This window comes from Littorina saxatilis, linkage group LG3 (assembly GCF_037325665.1).
Source record: "Littorina saxatilis isolate snail1 linkage group LG3, US_GU_Lsax_2.0, whole genome shotgun sequence".
NCBI lineage: Eukaryota > Metazoa > Mollusca > Gastropoda > Littorinimorpha > Littorinidae > Littorina > Littorina saxatilis.
In genome coordinates, this window is record NC_090247.1 from 47,612,222 (window position 1) to 47,638,038 (window position 25,817).

At 43.1% G+C, this 25,817-nt stretch overlaps 1 protein-coding gene across 2 annotated transcripts in view; it reads left to right on the forward strand.

Annotated features, from left to right (window-relative positions):
• The window catches only part of LOC138960797 (transaldolase-like), a 54,252-nt gene extending 31,206 nt beyond the window's left edge, over positions 1-23,046 (forward strand). For both annotated transcript variants that reach the window (XM_070332452.1, XM_070332451.1), the window contains exons 3-8: positions 1,110-1,217; positions 4,662-4,793; positions 16,661-16,721; positions 17,163-17,277; positions 17,641-17,770; positions 21,432-23,046. In XM_070332452.1, coding sequence (XP_070188553.1) covers positions 1,110-1,217; positions 4,662-4,793; positions 16,661-16,721; positions 17,163-17,277; positions 17,641-17,770; positions 21,432-21,663 — 778 coding nt within the window. In that variant the 3' untranslated portion in view covers positions 21,664-23,046. The remainder of the gene's footprint in view (positions 1-1,109; positions 1,218-4,661; positions 4,794-16,660; positions 16,722-17,162; positions 17,278-17,640; positions 17,771-21,431) is intronic.
• Positions 23,047-25,817: the final 2,771 nt, after the last annotated feature.

The window sequence follows — 25,817 nt, forward strand, 5'->3', positions numbered from 1 at the left end:
TGCGCACAGATGGGCAGACATAACACAAACACACAGGTCTCATAGGTAAAACTGGACAGGAAGAGTTTCCTCTCAGACATCAGAGGAGACGGTCCCATAGGCATAGGTAAAACTTGCTCATTGGCAAGTATGGGTCATTGACCCGAGGTCTCTGTTGGTGAGCACACACTCACAGAATACATACACAGCAATTCGTTATTGAGTTGTAGTTCTAACTGCCCCCCCCCCCCCCACCCCCCTACTTCGAGGGTAGTCCTTCAAATGTGACAGCAATAGGTGAGCCAGCCGTAGGCCACTGGACTTGCACGCACTACTGTCTACTACCACTGACTCTTGATGCGTGACTAATGGCGTGCGTGTTCCGCGTGTGCTGGGTAATTACGAACTTTGACACTCACTGGTAAAAAGTTCAAAGTCGTTATTGACCCTTTGTTAGTAGGTCGGTCGTCTGAAAAAGGAGGGCGTCGTTCTTGGGAGGTTCTCTCTCTCTCTCTCTCTCTCTCTCTCTCTCTCTCTCTCTCTCTCTCTCTCTCTCTCTCATAAAATTATGTCAGGGAATGCACCTACATTCATTGCCTCAAATTTCAAACTGAATAATTCAAGAAAACTAAACAAAATAATGACCCCAACCCCTACCTTTACAAATCAATTCTTTCTTATTATGGCGCCTCATTGTGGAACTCCATTCCTGATTTAAATAAAATGCAATTCAGTGAAACTTCCTTCAAGGAACTGTACATGCTGTTTCTCTTGGAAACAAGTAAATAGTTCTGTGATAATATTACATCATTGCTTGATATTCATTATGCTTGATATTCATTATGCATTTTGAAATGTCTTTAATTTTTTGACATGTTATTTATATAAATTGTATTGTAATTAACTTAACTTCTATTTCTTCTTGTTATTAATCTAGTTACCCTCAATGGGCGAGGGCCGGATGAAAAAAAGCATGTATACATTGCTTATTCTGTTACCCTCGATAAATAAATAAAGTTCAAAGTTCTTTCTCTCTCTCATTTTTTCTCCCTCCCCTCTATGCTACCTTTCCAAATGAAAAGCAAGATAATTATGTGATTTTAATGAATTGGGTACTGACTGTTTTTCAGCTCAGAGGATGAGCAGCTCTCGCATGCCATGGACAAAGTGTGCATCAATTTTGGACGTAAAATTCTTGACATCATCCCTGGACGAGTGTCCACAGAGGTGGATGCCAGGTCAGTGACAGTTATCTTAGACAGTATGTGAGCAATTGCTTGCACTTTCTTTTTATTTTAATTTTATTTTTTGTGCGAATATTGCATATGCACATGACACGTCCAGTTACACTTTAAAGGAAAGATTTTTTTTTATATCCACCGCCAGTCCTCCCCTTTCTTGGGCTCTCACCCTGAGAAATTTTTTTTTCTACACAATGATCTGGATGATGGTCAGGGCTCGCACAGTCCTTAACCCCTTCACTGCCCAGCACGTACCAGATACGTGGTCATGTTTGGTTTGTCATACGCCCATACACGTACTAGGTACGTGGCATTTACATCAGCACATTTCAGGACATTTGTGAAAACTAAATGGGAGGTAACCACTGTCCAACTTCTTGTAGGGGTTTAAACACAGTTCTTTCCCATTGACCGTTCAGATAAGTTAGTACCACGTGGTAAAAACATTTTTAGAATTTTTTTCCGATCTAAAAGATTCAAAATGGCGGCCGAAAGTTGGACATCAACTCGTAGACCTGTTTTCAAATGATACAGTGTTCTGGAAGCTATACAAGAAGTGATTTATGGATTACCACACAGAAGAATACTGTTATGGGCTGTAATGTGAGTACCTGATGTTTGACACCAGTTTTAGCTGTGTTTTCTGCGGTTTTACATGCTGCAGTGTGTGTGTGAAATTTTGGAAACTGTAATTTTTGACAAAAATGGTCATATCAATTTTTACTATAACAATCACAAACAAAGTCCAATGATCATGTTACCAGATAATAGCCAAGGGTGTAAGCAAACCACATGCCAAAGATCTAAGAGATATCTCAATAAATGATTGAGCAGTGAACAGATTAGTGAACCTACTGAAGAAAGCGAAATTTGCCCTGGCGCACAGCAATACCAAAATGCTGTTATACTGTGGCAGTGAAGGGGTTAAAGGTTTGTAAAAACTTTTAAAAACTGACCACCCCTTGTTAAGTCCTTAAAAGTTAGTAACAAGAAGAGCAAACGCTCGATCGAGTCACTTTCGCAATTCTGAATATTATATGAGGCATCAGATGGACAGGAAGAAATTGCTATTCACAACACAATGAGTCACGTTCACATAAAATTTGAGCCCGGTCACTTTTATAGTTTCCGAGAAAAGCCCAACGTTAAGTTGTGTGTTGCCGAACAGAAAAGGCTAGTTATCTCCCTTGTTTTTCTGATAACGTTCGTAAAAGGCTACAGATGTAAATACTTTGATGTAAAGAATAATCCTACAAAGTTTCAATCACATCCGATGAACTTTGTCAAAGATATAAAATGTCTAATTTTTCCTTTGACGCTGACCTGTGACCTTGAAAAAGGTCAAAGGTCAACGAAACCATCGTTAAAGTGTAGAGGTCATTGGAGGTCACGACTAAACAAAATATGAGCCCGATCGCTTTGATAGTTTCCGAGAAAAGTCCAACGTTAAGGTGGTGTCTACGGACGGCCGGCCGGACAGACTAACACTGACCGATTACATAGAGTCACTTTTTCTCAAGTGACTCAAAAATTGACCTAGGTTTGTAAAAGTTTGTAAAAACTGCTGTGTGACTGAAATACATTCTTTCTGAAAGTGTATGTCTTAAATACTTTGTGATGAAAAATGCAAGATTAAAAAACCTTGCATGTCAGTAAAAAAAAACCTTTTTCTTTTGCAATCGTGCATATTTCTTGTATTATGCCATTGCTACTAAAGATGCAGATGTTGATCGCATGATCATGAGCAGAGTGGAAAACCTCTGTGTTTGTAGTTTGTCACTCACTGTGTGTGATGTGTGTAAACTTGGTATGTGCTTTCTTGGTTCTGTGTGTGATTAGTGGTATAGTTATATAATTTTGAGGCAATAAAAGGAAATTAAAAAACGGACTTTCCTACAGTGACTTTCCTGTACATGCTGGAATGACGATGTACAATCGGCTAGTCCTGGCAAGAGCAGAAAAATAAAAGTTTAACTGGTTTTTGAGTCACTTGAGAAAAAGTGACTCTATGTAATCGGTCAGTGTTAGTCTGTCCGGCCGGCCGTCCGGCCGGCCGTCCGTAGACACCACCTTAACGTTGGACTTTTCTCGGAAACTATCAAAGCGATCCGGCTCATATTTTGTTTAGTCGTGACCTCCAATGACCTCTACACTTTAACGATGGTTTCGTTGACCTTTGACCTTTTTCAAGGTCACAGGTCAGCGTCAAAGGAAAAATTAGACATTTTATATCTTTGACAAAGTTCATCGGATGTGATTGAAACTTTGTAGGATTATTCTTTACATCAAAGTATTTACATCTGTAGCCTTTTACGAACGTTATCAGAAAAACAAGGGAGATAACTAGCCTTTTCTGTTCGGCAACACACAACTTAACGTTGGGCTTTTCTCGGAAACTATAAAAGTGACCGGGCTCAAATTTTATGTGAACGTGACTCCCAGTGACCTCTACACTTTGACGTCTGCTTTGGTGACCTTTGACCTTTTTCAAGGTCACAGGTATGTCTTGAAGGAAAAAATGGAAATATCATATCTCTGAAACTATTCATCGGATTTGATTCAAACTTTATAGGATTATTCTTTACATCAAATTATTTACATCTGTATTGTGTTGTGAATAGCAATTTCTTCCTGTCCATCTGATGCCTCATATAATATTCAGAACTGCGAAAGTGACTCGATCGAGCGTTTGCTCTTCTTGTTTTAATAATGCGTGACCGCTTGTAAGTGAGTATACTTCGTTGTTGAAAGTTGTCTTAATTTTTCTCATGAGAGTCTTTAAAGGTCCTTGTCAAAGTGAAAATGCTGTGCGAACCCTGATAGGTTTTTTCATAATCATATATATCATTATATGCTCCTTTTTACTTGCATTTTCCTTATTTGTAACTTCCTTTTACTGTTTTACTTTTAGTACTCCTGTGTAGCTGTATATCTTCTTTTTACATTTAGTCAAGTTTTGACTGAATGTTTTAATATATAGACTGGGAATGGAGACAGTGGTTGTGGTGTACGTGTGTTTCTGTGTAGAGTGATGCCTAGAAAACTACTGGGCAGATGATCATGAAACTTTACACACAAGTTCTTCCAAATGATATCCCCAGGTTTGTTTTAATAAATGTCGAGCAATCTTTGACTCAGTCTGGACTATGGGATTGCATTTCATCAAATTCTGAATCAATTTATATATAGTTATGTTTACTCTAAAATGTGCTCACAATTAAAGAAAATAGATTTGTTAGGTACTATATATTTGTATGCTTCACGGAGACGAGCGTGACCCGTCTTGGTCTTCGGCTAGCCGGCATGCCAGCACTTTCTCTGCCTATTAGTATTAGTCTTGGAGTAACAAACATACAGTACATTCAGTTTCATTCTGTGAGTTCAACAGATTGACTAAATGTAATGATTTCGCTTCACACAACTTGTTTGATGTTGTGACAGGCTGTCCTTTGACAAGGAAGGCATGGTGAAGAAAGCAAAACAGCTAATCGAGATGTACAAGGCTGAGGGAATTAGCAAGGAGAGAATTCTCATCAAACTCTCCTCCACTTGGGAAGGGATCCAGGCAGCCAGGTAGGTCATGCAGTGTCTTTAAGATGTGTGTGTGGGAGGGGGGATGATTACATATTCAGCCAAGGGCATGTGCATGTTGGTGGTGGTGGTGATGATTAAAAGGGGAAGGGGGCTAAGACGATTGATTGGATGGGGAGGAGGCTGAGGGTGATGGGAAGTTGTATATATGTTTGGTTGCATGTGGGAGAGTGAGGTGTGGCTGACAGTGTCGTGTAACTGATTTAAGTGACTGCATTTTGTTGCAGTATATATGTGTGAAATCTGTTGTAGTAAACTTGTATTAAATTACATATTACTTACGCCAAATCTCATAAATAGCATTTTACTTTAGTTGAGTGCTAAAACGTTGAACACGCTTCCCTGGTTCACTAAGGGAAGCTACTCCCCCCAAAAAAACATCACGTAACCATGGTCACCAGACCACGTGATCTATGAGGGTAAGCTCCCCTTGAAGCCACGTGACACGCCATATTGCTTATCACTTCTCTTCCCACGCCTGAGCTGCTCAGACGTACTTGGACTCACGCTCCGGGCTTTTGTTGCCCTTTTCAGCCTTGGTTGGCTGAATTTTCCCTGGTTTTCTCTTCGTCCTTACTCATGGGTGAGATCTTTCCTGCTTTCGTTTCTAGGCTAGGGAATTTTCGGTTTTAGAAGTTGTATTTCTAGAACTTTTCCGGTGGTCAACATGTTTGTTAAAGACGCAAAGAAGTGCAGCTCAACGCACGTGGAGCCTGTTACACCTAAGCGGTCGAAAAAGAAACCTAAACCTAAGCCTACTGTGCAAGTTGTTGACCCAGCCACTTCGGCTACATTTAACGTAGTCATTGATCCGCCTACTTTTTCACCGGTGGTTTCTCCACCTCCTGAACTTAACAGAATTCTGCTAGCAACGCTCCTTTAGACAATGAGCAGATGTTAGAAATTGTTCAGACTTTTGCGGGTCAGTTGAAGAACATTTTTGTGGAGGAAAGGCGAGCTTCCAGTCAGGAGCTGGACCGTGCGCCACAAGCAAAGGAACTGGCCGGAGAGGCATGCTACTATCCTGAGGTGGGTTAGCAGCTAACACCTTAGCCATCTCTTAGGCTACCGACGGGGATTTCCATCTGCCACTGTTACGTCGGCCGACGTTCTAGATGGTGTTCCGACTTCTGGTCTTGACGAGTTGCTGTTACCGTGCAAGGACCTGTCTTCCGGTTTCCCTAACCGACAAGGTATGGCTGGTCGAGCACAAGTAGCCAGCTGCCGTTCCGCGGCAGTGGGTGGTGAACGTGACTCTCAAGTGCACCTAACAGCGGGAACTTCCTTCCGACTGGAGGGCGTTACTTGTGCCATCCCCACGGGGAGTGCGTCAAGATCGTGAACCGTATCACGTTTCTTCGACTGCACAGGCATCTTCACTTCCGCTTGCGGAACATGAAGACGGCATTGACCAGATGTCAGGAGAGGCTTACACTTCCGGTGGACGCCTCACTCTTTTCCGGTTACCGTTGACATTGACGCTTGCCGTACTGGACACGGTTTCCTACTGGAAGACTGCGCTGCCGCGCAGGATGCTTCTTCGGTGTACGGAAGTACTACTTCCGTTCCGGACGAAGAGGAAAGTTTCCGTTACCGGCGAAGTTTCACCTTTCCATTGCTTTGGCAGCGGAGGTGACTTCGAGATATTTTCCGGAAGGAGTGGTCGCAGCAGTTGATGCTACCGCTCCACCGAAGACAGCGATTGATGATTTCATGCCATCGCAGCCTGCTTCCCCGGGTTTTCGATTTTGCGAATCCCCGTCGGTAGCCTAAGAGATGGCGAAGGTGTTAGCTGCTAACCCACCTCAGGATAGTAGCATGCCTCTCCGGCCAGTTCCTTTGCTTGTGGCGCACGGTCCAGCTCCTTCAGCGGAGCCATGGCTTGCCACGGAACAACAGGCCTCTGTGTTTCGCCACTCTTCTCACAAGAAATTGGTTTTAAGACACAACTCTCGCGGTTTGATTCAGACTTTCGCATTGCCAAGAGCACCACTTCCGGTGACTCCGGCGATTGAGTCTCTTTGGTTTGATCCTTTTAAAGGATAAGACCTTTGCTTACTCCGAATCAGCTCTGCTTGGATTGGAGGAAGCAGGAAGGTCATCGCTGGAACTTGCGTCTCTTGTCTGAGGCTTTGTTGTGATCTCTGTCTCGTTCGCTTACCTCTTCTCTTGAACCTTTTGAGTTCAGAAACGACGCAAGCGAGCAGGATGTGGCCTCTCTTTTGTCTGCGCTGGCGAAGGTGTCAGCACAACAAATGTCTTCCTCGGCCAAGCTCTACGCTCACGCAGTCTTTACCCGGAGAGATAATTTCCTCTCTGAGTCTCGACTGCACGATCGTAGAACGATTGACTCTCTGAGCACCTATCCGTTTACAGAGGATGCTCTACTGGGTCCTTTGTCCCTTGATGAATTGCACAAAGAGACACAAGAAGCGAAAGACTTGGAGTTTGCGAAGTTTACGCAACGCTCTGCTAGTCAACCTAATACCAAACAATCTGGTTCGTCTGCCCCCATGGCCTCTTCGGCTAAAGGCGGCTTCAAACAACAACATTCTGGTTCTGCTAGAGGCCGCGGAAGGAGCGCTCCTTATCCATATTAAGAAGCTCTCCTTCGGCAAGTCTCGGGGGTCTGGGCGCAAGCCCAACCCCCAATGATGCATCCCCGATCAGCTTATCCCTACAGCCTCCATCCCTGTGATGGCAGGCTGCCCGTCTCGGGCTCTCGGTTGCTGGATACAGAATGTACCCAGTCAATAGATCGTGGGGATAATCAGATCGGGGTTCCGGCTGCTCTGGCAAGAGGGCAAAGCGCCTCTTACCAGAGTTCTACCCCAGTTTTCATTTCCTGCCAACAAAGAATCGGTCACGGTTATCAACACCAAGATTCTGGCGTTATTGCAGAAACAAGCCGTGGAAGAAGTGATCGATCATTCCTCCCCGGGCTTTTATGGTCGGATTTTCGTGGTCCCCAAGGCATCAGGGGGGTGGCGTCCAGTGCTGGACCTATCCCCCCTGAACGCTTTTTTGAGAGAGATCAGATTCACAATGGAAACTCCAGCGACGGTCAGGGACGCCCTTCGCCCAGGCGATTGGGTCACGTCTATAGACTTAACAGACGCATATTTTCATATTCTCATTCACCACATGGACAAAAAGTGGCTGCGTTTCCGATGGGGAGACAAAGCTTATCAGTTCAGGGCCCTGCCCTTCGGTCTGTCGCTCGCACCATGGATCTTCGGGCGTACTTGGACGACTGGCTCAGGATCAGGAACTTTGCCTGTCTCATACTCACCTCGTCCTGCGTCTAACTCTAGACATGGGCTTTGCGATCAATCAGGCCAAGTCGGATCTCTCCCCTGCCCAGGTATTCACCTATCTGGGCATGAGATTCGACACCGTGGCTTGGACGGTTCGGCCTTCTCTCAGGAGAGTGACCAAGCTCCAAGATTCGATTCGGAGTCTGGACAAACAGCAAAGAGTGCCAGTGAGGCTCCTTGCATCCATTTTGGGACAAATGGAGTCCATGGCCAAGCTTGTTACCCTGGGAAGGGTGCACAAGCGCCCTTTCCAGGCAGCTCTCTTGGCTTGGCATCCGGCTTCCCAAGGATGGCAGATGTCGGTGTCGATTCAAGGATGGTTCCATCACACGACCAGTCAGTGGCTGCAGATGGACTGGATCACACAGGATGTACCCATTGTAAGTCTAAGATACCAGTCCCTGCATGGGATCTCTTCCTTATCCTTGAGTTTCTTCGATCATCGGACTTTGAACCTTTGCATTCTGCGAAGCTCCCAAACCTAACTCGCAAGACACTCATGTTACTTTTACTAGCTACGGCCAGAAGAGGTAGCGAAGTGCATGCTCTATCCGGCTTACAAAAAGACATTTCTATTCAATCAAGGTTCCATATCTCTTAATTAAATTACATATTCTTACTCAACTCACATAGATAGCAATAACTTCGTTTGGTTGCTAAGACATTGAAGCACTCTTACATGGTAACATGGGGAGATAACTCTAAAACAAAAACCATATGCCATATAAGGCATGGTCCGTGGTGGTTATCTCCCCTACCGGTGCCGTGCGCATGCGCAGGATGTATACCGGTGATACTCATTCCTTTTTCTTCAACGCACGGAGCAAGACGTGCTGTTGTACTCTGGCTTTGATTTAAAGCTATTGGTCTTCACGGTGGTGACAGACCATCGAATCTTGGTAACGCTGTTGTTATCTCATCTCTACTTCAAGTATTGGGTGAGAGCTTTCATTTTTATTATCGAGACGCGTTTGACTTAACTTTTGGAGCGTGTTGCAACTTGTGTTTTGGTTCAATTTTGTCATACAAAATGGCAGACAAACCTTAAGATAAGGAGAGAGAGAAAGCTCGGAGTTCGACCAGACAGGCTTGCTCTCCCAGTTCTCTGTCAGGCAATGCGACCAAATCTAAAGTTAAGGTGGCTACTACCACTGCGTCTCGTACTCAGAAAATTTCACCGAGCGATAACGTTTCTGTTTACGTTTTCAACCCGGCGAATGATGAATTGTTTTCGGTTTCGATTGACAAACCTACCTCGTCTGTTTCGGCTTCTTCCAAGAAAGTTCAAGCGCCTAGCGCTGATTTAGCTTTGACTAAAGCCGATTTGCTGACGATCTTATCGTCTTTTAAGACAGAGGTGCATGTTTTTGATCTCGTCGGAAAGGCAAATAGCCTCGCGTGCTGCTTTGCCTCTTCTTTCGGGTGTTGTAAATGTTCATTCGCTTGCGCAGGTTCGCTCCGAACCGACTGCGACGGTCACGTCCGCTGGCGTGGTCGCAGGTCCAACGACGGTGTTGGAAGTGTCAGACTCATCTTTTGACAATTTTTTGTCTGGGTCTCGGACACCAGCACCTTCGGGTGTTCTTGGCGAAGTACACAAACCTTTGACGTCGGTTTCCGTTTCGGCGGAAGTGCACACCGACCGTAAGGTTCTTTCCACAAACCAACCTGGCTCCGTTTCGGTCCTGGGCATGGGGTGTGAAGGGCATGTGTCTGCTGGTTCCGCTCTCTCCGTTTCGGTCGGGGCGGCTTCCGGTAGACAGACTACGGTGTCTTCCGGTTCCCATCGGGGGCTGGTTGATCCTCATGCTATACAGTCCTCTGCTGGTTCCGCTTCCTCCGTTTCGGTCGGGGCGGTTTCCGGTGGTAGGAGGGGTTTGCCTTCTGCTGGTAGCACTTCGCTGTCGGCGGCAGGCATTCACCAGCCTGTGGCTTCCGGTTCCGCTTTTGCGGCTTCCGCTGCCGTTTCTCAGGCTACATCCGCTTCCTTTCCCAGCCTTACAGCTGACATGGGGCAGGCGGATGGTGGTCCCCTCCACGGAGTTCCGGTTTCCGGAAATTTTTCACAGCCACTTCCGGTTTCGGCTCAAGTTGCCTCATCGGATTTCGGTTCTGCTGGACATCCTTCAGACGATCGTTATGATGCTTCTGTTGGGGATGAGCAGGATATGGAAGAAGAAGCGTCAGATGCAGATGAGGAAGCTCCTCGCCGGCTTCCGGCTAAGCTGCATCATTTGTTGGCTTTGGCAGCGGAGGTTACTGCACACTACTTCTCGGAAGGGGTGTCTGCGGCAACCACTTCAGCTGCTCCTCCTCCATCAGCTTTTGCTGATTTCGCTTCTTCTCAGGAACGGGCTGAGAACTTCAAGTTTTTAGAGTCACCTGCTGTGGCTTATCAGCTTGCGAAAGTTTATCAGAGCGATGTTCCTCTTCCGCTGTTATCGGCTCATGGGGACGCTCCTGCAGAGGCTCAGCCCTGGCTTGCTGCTCCTGGTCGTGTGGATCATCATTCTGCGACCACCAACCGGAAGCTTCGTCTCGCTAGCACTGGCAGACCTTTGATTTCTTCCTTTGCCTTGCCATTAGGCAAGATGGCTTCGGCGACTGTCGCTTCCGGTAGCAGGATGGTTTTGCCTTCCGCCGTTAACACTTTGGTGTTGGCAGTCGGCAATCATCAGTCTTTGGCTTCCGGTTCCGCTTTTGCGGCTTCCTTTGCCTTTCCACGGGCTGCATCCGCTTCCTCTCCCAGCTTTGTGGCTGGCACAAGGCAGGTGGATGGTACATCCGTTCGCGGAGTTCTGGCTTCCGGAAATTTGTTTTCCCCAACCTTTTCCGGTTTCGGCAGATGTTGCCTTGCCGGGATTGGTTTCCGGTTCTCATCCTTTCAACGATCGTTGGGATACTACTGAACAGGAAGCTGCCATCGTTTTGGCACTAGCAGCAGAGGTTAATACGCACTGTTTCCCTGAGGGGTTAGCAGTAGCATAGTCATCTGCCGTTACTTCACCATCAGCTTTGGCTGATTTTGCTCCTTCTCAGGAACAATCTGCGAACTTTAAGTTTTTAGAGTCTTCTTTGGTGGTTTTTCAACTTATGAAAGTTTTCTCAAACGATCTTTTGCCCCACCTCTGCCTTTGTCGGCATCATATGGGGAGGCTCCTGCTTCAGGTTTGCTGTGGCTTGCGTCACATTCAGCTGGTTTGAACCTTATTTCAGGAAATTTTCGAACTTTAAGTTCTTAGATCCTCCCTCGGGGGCATTTGAAATTTTGGAAGTTTTACCAAATGATTCTCCTTTGTCACAACTTCCTTTGTGGACAACGAGGCGGTGTCGCTTTCGCTTGCGTCACCCGCGCAAGTAACGCATCACGCGCTGAGCGCTATCCGTAGGCCTCGGTTACACCAAGCCTAAGAACTTTGTTGGTTCTTTTCTTCTTACAACGGAACCGCTCCCGGTTGCACCGGACTTGACGATCATACATCTTAATGTTTATAGCAAGGAGAAACTGTCTGTTTGTAAGAACAATTATCTCCTGGCTGTAGAAGATTGTGGCCGCGCTTCTTTCTATTATCGTCTTTGATCAAGACTTTGATTCGTTCTTTCGCTTGTGCGGTTACGTACTCACGGGATGCCTTTGTGTTCTGTCGGGACACATATATAAATGATTTAGCTTTGCTGTTCACCTGGGAAAAGGCCTCGGCCGACAGTATTGTTTTGTCGGTGAGACTTAAATCTCTTCCTTGCTCGAGGGTTCTTTCGAATCCTCTTCTTTGCACGCGGACTCTTCTCTAACAAAGAGAAGCTCACAGCAAAGAAAGGCCCTCGGCCTGTCTTATCAAAGAAAAGCGCTAAGCTGGCCTTTCTCAGCTTGGCTTTTATCTTCCCGGCATGGCGCTTTGCCAAATACCCACCGCTTTATCCCCTCGGGGCGTCTTAGCGGTCGGGTTCAGTGGACAAACAATCAGACATGGGATTCTTCCGTAAATTTACGGAATTCCGTACATTTTTAGGCTCCAGGGATCATTCTTGAGATTCGTGCAAATCCGCTGAGAAAATTTTGGGGTATAAGAAGCTCTATGATTAAGCTGAAATATGCATTTCAGGGCCATTTTTGTGTGTCTAAAACACTAAAAACCTTCAGCTTCTGGGGGCCTTCTGCGACCCCCACCTTCTTTTTCCTTAATTATCACTTTTTCTGAATCCCGTGTCTGAACAATAGCACGTTTTCATTCATACTATTGACAGTTATGTCAACTGGAGTCTTAGTGCTTGGCTTCACTCTTCTTTCTGCCTTTGTGTTTTACCACAGCGGCTGGAGGGGGATTAGGACTACCACTTTATTGAGGTCCTTTCTTGGGTCACTTACAAAGATCGTGCCGATGTTCACTTCCACCTTTGGATACACAAAATAGATCGTAAGTGGCTACATTTTATTTTGATTCTAAGCAATCAAACAAAGAGCTGGATCATGTTAGTGTCTTTTCTCGTCTGGTTCACAGACACAACCAATCATTGGATTCTCACACCTTTGCTCAGGCAAGGCGTTCCCATTGATTCTATCTCCACCAGCGAAGCAGTTCTTCTGTCTCTTGTGGAATTCTTTCCCCTTGTCAGGCGAGAACATGTGTTGTTTCAATCAGACAACACCACAGTAGCCTTTTTTCTCAATAAGCAAGGGGGGGCATCTCGCTCATATCGTTGCCACATCGAGCATGCGAGATTTTGATGTGGTGTTACCACCACGAGATCTTTTTAGCAGTGAAGTACCTTTCTGAGAGGCTCTATGACTTGGCAGACTCTCTAAGTCAGTCGGACAAGTATGTCCACACGGATTGGACTCTATCTCACTACGCGCTTCTACTCCTTCTGGTGAATTTGGAGAAGCCGCTGATAGAAGTTGTTTGGCCTCTCGGTACTATCACCTTCTGCTAAATGTTCGTCTCCCCGTTCCCGGATAATACTCTCGATTTTACTTTGAGCGGCCTGTCGGTCGCACATTAGGGGCCCATTCTTCTTGGTTGCCAGCCCTTAAGGCTCTTAAGGCTGGCAAGAGGGCGCCGTTTTTTACACTCGAGCCACACGGGTGTCTACTGTACGGGAATCATTGAGACGCTCAGGGGCTTCTGCCTCAACTCTGGATTTGGTCTAGAGATCCCATAAGGGTTCAGCGTCTTAGTTTTCATGTCACATTGACTGGCTTGGAACAAATGGCGTAATATTAACGGAAAGAACTCCACTTCTCTCCGTTCATTGCAGGTGGCGAACCACCTATTCCGGCTTTCCGAATTTTCTCCCACGTCTCTGTTTTAAGACGTTACGCGATATCAGTTGCACTGAAACAGCTAGGTCGCAAAATTTTTTCACTTGGGCTCTTTATAGCCAGCGTGACTAAGGGAGCCTCCCTTTGGTTGGCTGAAAACAAATCTCCAGTCCCGACTTGGGATTTGCTCCTAGTTTTGGAGCTTTTGAGATCATATTGTTTAATCCTTGACAAAATTAGCCTTACTAATCTAAACACAAAGGAGCTGCCCAGAACCGGGTGCGTTGGCGAGGAGTTGTTGCGGCCCTATGCTCCACAGGGAGTCCACAGGAATAAGTCAAGTAAGTCAAGTCAATCTAAACACGGGAAGCGGTCATACTTACTCTAGTAGCTTCCGAAAGAAGTGGGAGTAGGGGCATTTTCTATCTGGTTTCGCTATAGACATCTCTTTGGAGAAAGACTGATCTATAGCGCTTAGGTTTAATTCAAATTTCTGGCAAATAATCAGAAACCTGAGGAGCCAGCTCCGATAATACAATTCAATCCACTTTGCAATATTTTGGCTCTGTTAGAGTCATATTAGCCTATTGAACATTTCGAGTTTTAAATATATTTCTAACTCGCGCTAATCCGTTTAGATCATCAGAACAAAGGTTTTTGTTTCATTTCCATCAACTCTTGTAGAGGCAATGACTTAGTGAAGTCAACCTTAGCTAGATGGTCTGCCACATTGATTAGGCATGCCTACAGTGGTGGCAAGAAAAGGGGGGGAGGGGGCAGTCAGTCCTCCCTCTTCAGGCAGCACAGACTCAAGAAGTCAGAGTGTGGGCCTCTTCTTTACCTGTTCTCAATTCTGAGAGACTTACATAAGTCATAAATGCAGCTCATTGAACGTGCAAGAACGTAGTCATGAGTTCCTATCTGCGGGATATTTTAAGTACCCGCTATTATAGTACACATCTTCTAGACATCAGAAGATGCCTTTTAATATGTTTACCTACGGGACGTATCTGGTGCCCGGCAGTTCAGTACTTTCGGTCTGCCAGCTATTGTAGCTGCAGGCCAGATACTTGCAAGATGTTAACTGTGAGTAAATTTACCCACCACCTATATTAGCAATCTGCTATCTATGTGAGTTGAGTAAGAATATGTAATTTAATATAAAATTTCAAGAATAAATTTTGATTTAATTAATATACTTACCAACTCACATATCGAATTCCCTCCCAGCCTGCCCCGCAAATTGTATGAAGGGGTATATGTTTCAGAACGGAATGAGTATCACCGGTATACATCCTGCGCATGCGCAGGGCACCGGTAGGGGAGATAACCACCACGGACCATGCCTTATATGGCATATGGTTTTTGTTTTAGAGTTATCTCCCCATGTTACCATGTAAGAGTGCTTCAATGTCTTAGCAACCAAACGAAGTTATTGCTATCTATGTGAGTTGGTAAGTATATTAATTAAATCAAAATTTATTCTTGAAATTTTATATTTTAAACCAGACTTCGTGGCTAAAAATCAAAGACCTGATCAGCAGTCTCCCGTTATTACGATCCCTCCACTGTCTGACATTTTAGCCCCTGGGGATCCTGATCTTGTTAACTGCCCTGTCTGTGCTTTCAATGTTTATTTGTCTCGCACGAACCCCATCAGATCCAGCAATCAGAAGCTATTCTTTATTTCCACAAACACTACTCGAGGCAAAGATATTGCAAAGTCAACATTGGCTAAATGGGCTTCCACCCTCATCAAACAGGCTTATGTGTGGTGGCAGCAAAAAGAAGGTGGGGGGGGGGCGACTCAGTATGTCCTGCCTCTCTCTTCGTTTAGGACGCATGAAACTCGTGCATGGGCCTCTTCACTTGCTGTCCTGAAGGCCAGACGGCTCTCCGAGGTCCTTGGAGCTGCATATTGGAAGTCAGACGACATCTTTCTGAACTTCTCCCTGCGAGACGTGGCGGGTTCCCGTCCTGACGGTTGCAGCGTTCTACCAGCAGTGGTAGTTGCCGGGCAAGCTCTACCTAGATCCTAGGTTGAGTAATCCCTCCTCCTTTAGTAGCATTCTGCTATTTATGAGATTTGGCGTAAGTAATATGTCATCAAAAATTTTAACTCTTACCAGTTCGGGGGTTTTAGGGCATATTTTACAGTGCTGTTGGTGCCTACTTGCCGAGTGGCTATCTGGGGTCATATTCTAAATGAAATATAGAAAGTTATATATCAAATGAAAGGAAAATGAATAAGCTTTTCATATTTGCAAAGAGAATTGTGCTATCTTTAAAAGTAAAAAAGGTTATGGGGGTGACAACATGATTTTTGTTGAAATTTGTACGCCCATTTTTTGGAACACGTGACAAACACAAAGAAGACATTTTTTTTGTGTTCAGTTTATTTTAGATATGCTGCTAACTAGTCTATTTTGGCATTCATTTTACATAACATAGCAAAGTTTTATTGAGTTTTGCTGATAAACAAAAAAGTTATTGTCACCTGAATACCCCCACCCAAATTTCAAAGTTGGACGTTTCATGACATACGCATGCCTAAGGCAAAAAACAAAAAAAATAGTCTGTTACGGTATCCCGACCGACCCTATTTTTTTGCGCGACCCCAGACTTTGGGAAAAAAAATAAAATAAAAAATCCTTTGTTTTTTGGCAAAATAACTTTGTGTTTATCCACTGTCCAACCCATCCAATGTAAAATAACCAATTTTTTTTGTTGATAATTGGATAATTGGTCAGTGGAAAACTACAGGGGGGGGGGGGGGAAACTTACGATGGGTAAGGGAGCGAACTGGTAAGAGTTAAAAGTAAATTTTCATTTGATAAATATACTTACCCAAATCTCATACCAAATACCCTCCCACCTACCCTGCTATAAGTTGCTCAGGCTTGTCAAGAAGTGATAAGCAATATGGCGGCCGCGTGTCACGTGGCTTCAAGGGGAGCTTACCCTCATAGATCACGTGGTCTGGTGACCATGGTTACGTGATGTTTTTTTGGGGGGAGTAGCTTCCCTTAGTGAACCAGGGAAGCGTGTTCAACGTTTTAGCACTCAATTAAAGTAAAATGCTATTTATGAGATTTGGGTAAGTATATTTATCAAATGAAAATTTACTTTTAAGATTTTCGATTTCTATCCCTGAATGTGTGTCCATTTGGGTCTTTGTGAGTTTGGATTACATTTTTGCTCTTAGTCAGATTTGTTTTGGCTTGTGAATTTAGTGCGTAGCAGTTCATTGTTACCTTTGGGGTTTTTTTCAGAGAGCTGGAGTCCAAATATGGAATTCACTGTAACATGACGCTCATCTTCAACTTTTATCAGGTGTGTGTTACAACGCCATAGTCATCTTGTGCTCAGCTCATGGTTGGAGCAAATAATGCTCATATTTTACTTTATTTAATCTCGCAAAAAAGTCATCTTCTTCTTTTGTCTTCTTCTTTCTGCATTAGGGCTGTAAGTCCCACATGCACTCATTTTATACAAGTGTACAAGTGGGCTTTTTTCCACATCATATAATCAGTCATTCTCTGTTTTTAGAGGGAGAAAAAGGTTGCTCTCCACAAATTATTGTTTGGAGGCGGTGTGCAGCAGAAAGTGGCACTCAATCCACATCATGTGAGAAAGAAGCTGCTGATCGAGATTCTGGTTGAACATATTTCCCTCTATAAAATGAACCCATAAGTGTGTCAGTGAGTATCACTCTTTGGAGTGGATGGGAAGAGATGAATTTGCTGACACAAGTGCTGTGTATTGTTTGTATAGGCTGTGGCATGCGCTGAAGCAGGGGCAACACTGATCTCCCCATTTGTTGGTCGCATCTTCGACTGGTTTGTTAAGAACACCGACAAGAAGTCCTTTGAACCTTTGGAGGACCCAGGTTAGGAAAGCTTTGTAATATGTTTTCTGTGTGTAGTTTAAGGTGTCCCTTAGGATTCTGATTTTAAGTTGATTGGCAATTCATCACTACTTCTGTGTCTGAAAATGCTGGGAACAAAAAGTATGAAAGGTCAGACCTACTTGTTCACATTTGCTTTAAAGTCTTCCCTCCTGTAAACTGAACATCCATGTTGTTTTTAGCCTGTGTTAAACCTGCTGCTGTAACTGAGGTCAAGTTCCCAGAGAGCCAGGGTTCATGTTTGTTACCACTTAAACCAGGTTGGTTTTTTTTCAGATTGGTGATGCAACCAGTGTTCGGATACTGCTGTCTGATTGTGGTACATGTATATCCCTTTTAATGCAGGTGTCCGCAGCGTGACCAAGATCTTCAACTACTACAAGAAGTTTGGGTTCAAGACAGTGGTGATGGGGGCCTCTTTCCGCAATACTGGGCAAATTATGGGACTGTCTGGCTGTGACCTCCTTACTATCTCGTAAGTTTACACTTCTTTGCCATATAAAGAGCAGAGTCCTTTTCATGAATCTCTTTGTGATGAAACAGGTGTGTGTATGTGAATGCAGATACACATGCCTGTATGCAGGCGCTTGCAAGCATGGGAACCTTTATATCTGTCTGTGAAAATAATTGTGTTTACCTTTACAAGCGAATGCATACAAAATGTCCGCTTATTCGTTGTCAGAATGATATGGTAAATGAAATTAGATGTTAGTGTGCACAGTGCAGTTAACTTAAAGTTTTACATTTAATGAATCGTAGAAGAACTAGAATAGAGGCATTAAGATAAGGACAAGAGACAGGCCCAGACTGTGGCACAGTGGTTAGCGCATCAGGCTGGAAGGTCGTTAGTTCGAATCCCATCAGTCATGTGGGTTTTTTCGGCTATGGCCGGCTGCTATACCCAGACTGGAAGTGCTATGGTGCCAATGGGAAGACTGGGTCCACGCAACTGAGTGTCATTCACTTCACGAATGCGACTTTGAGGGTGCCTAGGTTGCTACCGCAGGCACAGAAGTTCTTGGGCCTGGTTGACGCAAGGATATAGTAAGTGTAGAGCCCTGCCCTGTCAACATAGTGTCAAACCATAATGGAAGTCCATAGCATCATCATTATTATTTTCCTCATCTCATTGATCATCATTTTGGGACAATTCAGACGAGAAGAACTAAAGCCTATCTCTTTCGTGTTGTTCATCATTTGCTACATGACACTGTGCAACCCCATATTCACTTTTTTTGACTCCCCTGAGTAATCGAGTCGAGTAGGGGTCATTAAAAAAAAAAAAGGTATTAATTTCTTGCACATTTTAGAAACTAGAGCTTTGAAATTGTACACACTCCCAGGGTTTGATGACCTTCAGATCTCTGCAGAGCTGCCAACTGCCTTGTGTTTTAAGACCAATTACCATCATGTTACGCCAAGCTTTAAATTACTACACTTGAACAAATAATCACAAGCATGCAACAGTTCCCCTTTTTTTGTGAGTCCTGGTACTCATTTCTGCTTCTCACTCTGTGTAGCGGGCACAAAATGAACCATAAAACATTGTCTATACCGAAAAGTGGCACTGCAGATACTCTCTAATGGGCATTTTATGTTCCTGCATTCTAATGAAACTTTATTAAACATGTCTATTCTTGTGCAAGATGGCATAGATGCGGATGTGGGATTACATTTTGGAAAATGCTACAATAAAACACCATTTACTACATGTACACTGAGTATTTAAAAAAAATTAAATCTAAATTGCTACACTTGAGGCTTCACAAGGGTTGGCAGGTCTGTATGTCTCACACTTTCCTTCTTCACCACTACTAAAGCAAACGTGTGCAAGATTTTATGTTACACGTTTCCGAGTATGACAATAACAGAATCAAACTCACAATGTCCCTCCAAATACCCAAAAATGCACACATGGCCTTCATTTCTCCCGCTGTTATCGTTTCTTCTCTTTAACAAATTCTTCAACACTGAGAATACTGCGAACGTCATCCCAGACGACAGTATTGTTTCCATACGCGAATTTAGCTGCCCTTGGGAAGTGGATCGCTCATGAGGCCTGTGAGTCTGAATTTAGAAGGACAGAGTTGTGTACAGAGAGACAAACATACCAAAAAGAACAGTCATCACGCGCATGCAGACACAGAAAAACGTCATAAAGAATGTGAGGCTTCAAAACATACAGACTGTGACGGTGACTGTGACGTCATTCGCACATAACGAGACGTCATTCATAGTTTTTTGGTCACATACGCATGGGTGAAAGTAGCCCGTCAATTGACTGAAATCCGTCAATCTGAAAATAAGTCTGACGGAAATTCCGTCAATCCGCAATTTTTATTAAAAAAAAAAAAAAAAATATTTTTTTTATTTTTTTTTATTTTTAAGCGGAACGCATTTTCGAACTGCTATGCGGTAAACCCCGTAGGTGAGGTTTCTTCGCTTTCGGATTCGCTCTGCATCACGATAAAAAAAAAAAGTTCTCGCGTTTTGGCAGGCATTACGAAGTGGTGACATGATTTCTGCGGAAAACGCATGGACAGATCTTATTGATGCTGGTCTAGCCAACAAAGGCGATGGTGGAGTTCATGAAACTAAAACTGTGTGTGATAAGTTTGGTGCTTGAAACTCAAGTGCTTTTCCTTGAGAACTTTGCACTATAAGAGATGCTACTGCTTAGTTGCTACTCAGTTGTGCAGTGCTACATCATGCTGTTTGCATGTGTGACATTCTGTTTCATCATTTATTTCAATGCCTGTCTGGCAATGTTTGCTTCTTATAATTAAATATTTCGAACTTTTATTTCAGTTGTTCAGTTGTTCAGTTTCTATTTCATTTAGTAATTGGCTGTTGTCAATGTTAATTGTTATCCATTGTGTCGTTGTGTTGGAAGATGCAAGTGTGAAAAGATACAAAAGAAAAATGATTACTTCTGTGAATTGTTTTGATTTTGTTTACCCTTTTTACCATATCATTAGAATCTGAAGGTATTTTTTTGACCTGCATGATAGTGACAAAAAGTGTATTTTTTTGCCAGGAAAGGCCACAAAATCACAATGTATAATGCAAAAATTCGTTTTCGGCCGGGGGGCGTTGCCCCCCTGGACCCCCTAACGGGGCCCTGCCCCGTACCCCGCCAGGGCCTGGGCGGCCCCTGGACCCCTGCCTCAAAAAATGTTCAGTCAATTTGATTTTCATAGCTTTCACCCATGCATACGTCAAATATGTAGATCTCTCCACAATGGCTGATGTGGCTATATAGCCTTGTCAAGCGTTAGTACGCAAAACCTGTTTGTTCTCTCCTCTGTTGCTGACTTGGTCGTGTGACAGAGTTTTCTTCCACACTCGATTAGCTGATGTCTGGCTTCATTAGACATCAACATAATCTCGTGTGGAAGAAAACGTCTGTCACACGACCAAGTCTCAATCAATCAATCAATCAATATGAGGCTTATATCGCGCTTATTCCGTGGGTACAGTTCTAAACGCAGGGATTTATTTATTTATTTTTTATTTATTTATTTTTGTTTGTTTGCAATTTATATCGCGCACATATTCAAGGCGCAGGGATTTATTTATGCCGTGTGAGATGGAATTTTTTTTTACAGAATACATCACGCTTTCACATCGGCAGCCATTTCGGCGCATATCCTACTTTTCACGGCCTATTATTCCAAGTCACATGGGTATTTTGGTGGACATTTTTATCTATGCCTATACAATTTTGCCAGGAAAGACCCTTTTGTCAATCGTGGGATCTTTAACGTGCACACCCCAATGTAGTGTACACGAAGGGACCTCGGTTTTTCGTCTCATCCGAAAGACTAGCACTTGAACCCACCACCTAGGTTAGGAAAGGGGGGAGAAAATTGCTAACGCCCTGACCCAGGGTCGAACTCGCAACCTGAATAGCATGTAATATGACCCAAATCTATGGCTGGATCAAGTTTGGGTCAAAAAATGGAAAATTCTTATTTGCTCCGTTTTTTGAGATAGAGCTTTGAAATTTTACATACTTTCATACATATTTGTCTTTCAAACAAAAACATTCAATCCCTCTACCTCTAGGCTTCGGCTTGCCATTTGAACTGAATGATCATGAGTTTAGTAACAATACATTTTCATCAATATTTCAGCCCTGCCCTGTTGGAAAAGCTGTCTCAGTCTACAGATACTGTTGAAGTTCACCTGGACAAGCAAAAAGCAGCCAAGTGTGACCTCGAAAAGGTTGCTGTTGATGAGAAATTGTTCCGCTGGGAAATGAACGAGGATGAAATGGCAAACGACAAACTTTCTGAAGGAATCAGGAAATTTGGTGCTGATGCTATCAAACTGGAGAATGTTCTCCGACAGAGACTGGCCCAGTAATCTCTGTGCATTTCAACTGCCACTGTTTAACTCTTTTGTGACTATATGCAGTAGTGTATGTAGACTGGGAAGTGGGAGGGTCATGGATTAATAAGCTGTAAAAATGGTCAGCTTCAGGATCCTTGACAGAATGCAACACCTCTATCTGGCATTGAGGTGGGGTTGTTTTTTTTTGTTAAAAGAAGACAAAAAATCCAAGATATTTATGAGGAAGCTTCCTTTTTTTTTTTATTTATCTTTCAATACTGCCATAATTTGATTTTAAGTTTGGATGTGTACAATTTTGTATACAACAGTCTTTAGAAGAAGCTTCTCGGGCTTGTTGAAGTGACAAGTGTGTATGAATGTGTATGGTTACTTGTAATAAATAAATCTGTATGTGTTTTTTTTTAATTATTGTTATTAAAAAATGTCTGTTTTCCACTGATTGCATTTATTGTTCTGAAATTTTATTGTAAGCCTCAATTGCACACTTCAGTTTTGACATTGGAGATAATCATTACTTTCCATGTGCACAGTGACAAATGTTATAGGCTGATGGGATTTAGTATCGCCCTTAATTGTATAAATGACAGTTCAGTTCAAAATGTATTGTATCAGGAGTGGTCGAACCTTAATCAAAACAGCAGATGCCATGTATGTTTTGTTTTGTGGGCGAAGAGTTTCTAGAGCCCCAAAATAAATCATTGAATTACTTCACTTTCTGATTGGCACAAGATGATTTTGACATTTCATAGCAATACAATTACCAGGGGTGGGACTTTTCCGCGGACACAACTTACGAATTCCGCTGGGGTAATCTATTTTTCCGCATCCCATTTCATCACAGTATCTATAACTTGACTGAATGATATGGAGAGAAGTGAAGATGGAACAGAACACTGGAGGCTTGAGAGTTAAATTGTTCCCGCAGTGGGGCACTGCGGTTATGAAATTAAAGGCCCCTCCTGTTTTTGGAACCGCAGGAGCTTTCTAGTTTGCTGTTAGGTAGATTTTTGGTTCCTCTTTCCTGTCATGCTCTCTTTTTCTTCATGAATTCTTTTCCTTTTTCTGCCTTCTTGCTCATTCACCTGTATTTTTTCCAAAAATCTCTTCTCTTGCCGCTTGTCTCGCGATTCATGTATAGTTTAATCTGTTAGTGTTCTGATGTAAGTCCAGCAGTAGATAGGTTAAGCCTATTTTAACATACTGGAAACTGGTAATCTTCCAGTAGGTATTAATTTAGTTTTACTAAAGCCTGCTGGGACACAAGTAATGGGTTAGTGCATTTGTAAACAGGAATCGCTTGACAAGTGGCCCCCTTCATCCCCCCCTTCCTCGTCCTGATATGGCTCTGCGTAGTCGGCTGGACGTTAAGCAACAAATAAACAAACAAACAAACAAGAGTTAAATTGTGCTGACTGAAAACTCCTGATAACTAATAGTATTTTTGAGCTTTAATGCATTGGGGCGTCACTTGGATCATACTATTGCCAATATTGGATTATGAATACATGGTTCATTACGTAAACATGCACCATTACAATGTTACCATTGTTGTGTGAAAGTGTGTTTTGTTTGTGTGAAAGTGTTGGGTTTTTTTGGAGGGGGGGGGGGGGGGGGGGGAGGGGGGGAGAATGTCTTTTTTACCTGATCCAAACGAGTTGAATTTTAGTCTCAGAATGCACCAGATTGCACAGATATACCATTTATGTTAAGTCCTTTGTACTGGAAACTTGCATTCTCCCAGTAAGGTCATATATTGTACTACGTTGCAAGCCCCTGGAGCAATTTTTGAGTCACTTGAGAAAAAGTGACTCTATGTAATCGGTCAGTGTTAGTCTGTCCGGCCGGCCGGCCGGCCGTCCGTAGACACCACCTTAACGTTGGACTTTTCTCGGAAACTATCAAAGCGATCGGGCTCATATTTTGTTTAGTCGTGACCTCCAATGACCTCTACACTTTAACGATGGTTTCGTTGACCTTTGACCTTTTTCAAGGTCACAGGTCAGCGTCAAAGGAAAAATTAGACATTTTATATCTTTTCTCGGAAACTATCAAAGCGATCGGGCTCATATTTTGTTTAGTCGTGACCTCCAATGACCTCTACACTTTAACGATGGTTTCGTTGACCTTTGACCTTTTTCAAGGTCACAGGTCAGCGTCAAAGGAAAAATTAGACATTTTATATCTTTTCTCGGAAACTATCAAAGCGATCGGGCTCATATTTTGTTTAGTCGTGACCTCCAATGACCTCTACACTTTAACGATGGTTTCGTTGACCTTTGACCCTTTTCAAGGTCACAGGTCAGCGTCAAAGGAAAAATTAGACATTTTATATCTTTGACAAAGTTCATCGGATGTGATTGAAACTTTGTAGGATTATTCTTTACATCAAAGTATTTACATCTGTAGCCTTTTACGAACGTTATCAGAAAAACAAGGGAGATAACTAGCCTTTTCTGTTCGGCAACACACAACTTAACGTTGGGCTTTTCTCGGAAACTATAAAAGTGACCGGGCTCAAATTTTATGTGAACGTGACTCATTGTGTTGTGAATAGCAATTTCTTCCTGTCCATCTGATGCCTCATATAATATTCAGAACTGCGAAAGTGACTCGATCGAGCGTTTGCTCTTCTTGTTTGATTAGTGCTTTTGTGAACAAGAAACAATTAACAAGTAGCTCTATCCCCCCCGTTCCCCATCGCGATATAACCTTGAACGGTTGAAAACGACGTTAAACACCAAAAAAAGAAAGAAAGAAATGTACCATTTAAAAAAAAATTCAGGGGAGCATGCCCCCGAACCCCCCTAGGATTTCCTCGTTTTTCATCAAGAGCTCGAGTCCCACCCCTGAATTACGCACTTTTTATCCATAGTGTTTATTTGGTTTGCATCTGTTCGTTTGTGGCATTTAATTGATAATTACTGGCTAGTTAGTTGTAGGTACAGAGCAGTTTCATATTCGTGCCCTATGTTTGTTAAAGATTGGGTAACCAAGTCCTAAAAACCTACCCACCCTCCTGAAGCATTAGATTTTTTACTTGAGGAAAAAAGGATTGTACTTACAGCTAAACAGAAACCTATATTCCCATCTGTACTTGTGATACGTTTTGAGCATATGCCTTTTGGGTTCTCTCTCTCTCTCTCAAAAGCCGCTAGGTTTTGAAATTACATGTAGTTTGACAGGGTGGGTGCTATGCTCTTTGACACAGCATACATCAAGAAAAAAAGAAGTGTTTTAACCTGTGAATCTTTGACAGGTTATCTGTTTCTAAAAGCTTGCACACATTTTTGTTGTAGTTGCAAGTTACTTCTTTTCTTTTTCTTGAGCTCTCCAATCTTCGTGGATTTTCACACTTGGAGATTGTCTGAAAATCTTTTTACCTTGCAGGGGTAATAATGTACTACTGTCTTTATTACACATGTGCAGTTTTTGCATTGTTTGACTTGCAATAATGTAACCCTGGTTTTGGTGGAGCTGTATGTATTGCTTTTTCTACTATTTTCTGAAAGCATTTATATTTAAAGGTGCTGTTTGTTGGAATTATGTTGAAGAACAATTATCTTAAGATAAAAAAGAGAGGGCAAGCTTTGTGTATACTTGGTTTTTGTGCAGAATATTCTGTACACAAGTTTATATCATGTTTCACTTGACAGGTTGAACATTAAAATTCTTCTAAAATGTGCCTGTGTGTGTGTGTGCAAGCAAAAGAGGTAGTACAAAAAATGCACTAAAAGTAAAACCGCACAAGATCAAAGAAGCCGGCCCCCTGTTCTCTATAACAATTAACATGCATCTAATTTTTTCACTGGGCTGATTTTAGAAACGTGGTTGGTTTATGGCTACAATAAATGTCTGGTTTTAAACATTCAGTTTTTGTTCACAAATTCTTTATCTCGGAAACATCTGTTATTGTTTTACACCTTATAATAATTAAGTAGAAGTGCAACGCCAAGGCACTGCATACCCCAGCGAAAGACAAACCTCTCTCTCAAACACACACACACACACCAAGTTACACACGTACACACTCTCGCACACACTTCATACACACAACACCCCCCCATACGCACATAAAGACAGACGGACATACACACACATAAACTTACACACACGCACAGACACACACCCACTCTCTCTTTCTCTCTTATACAGACACACCCACACAC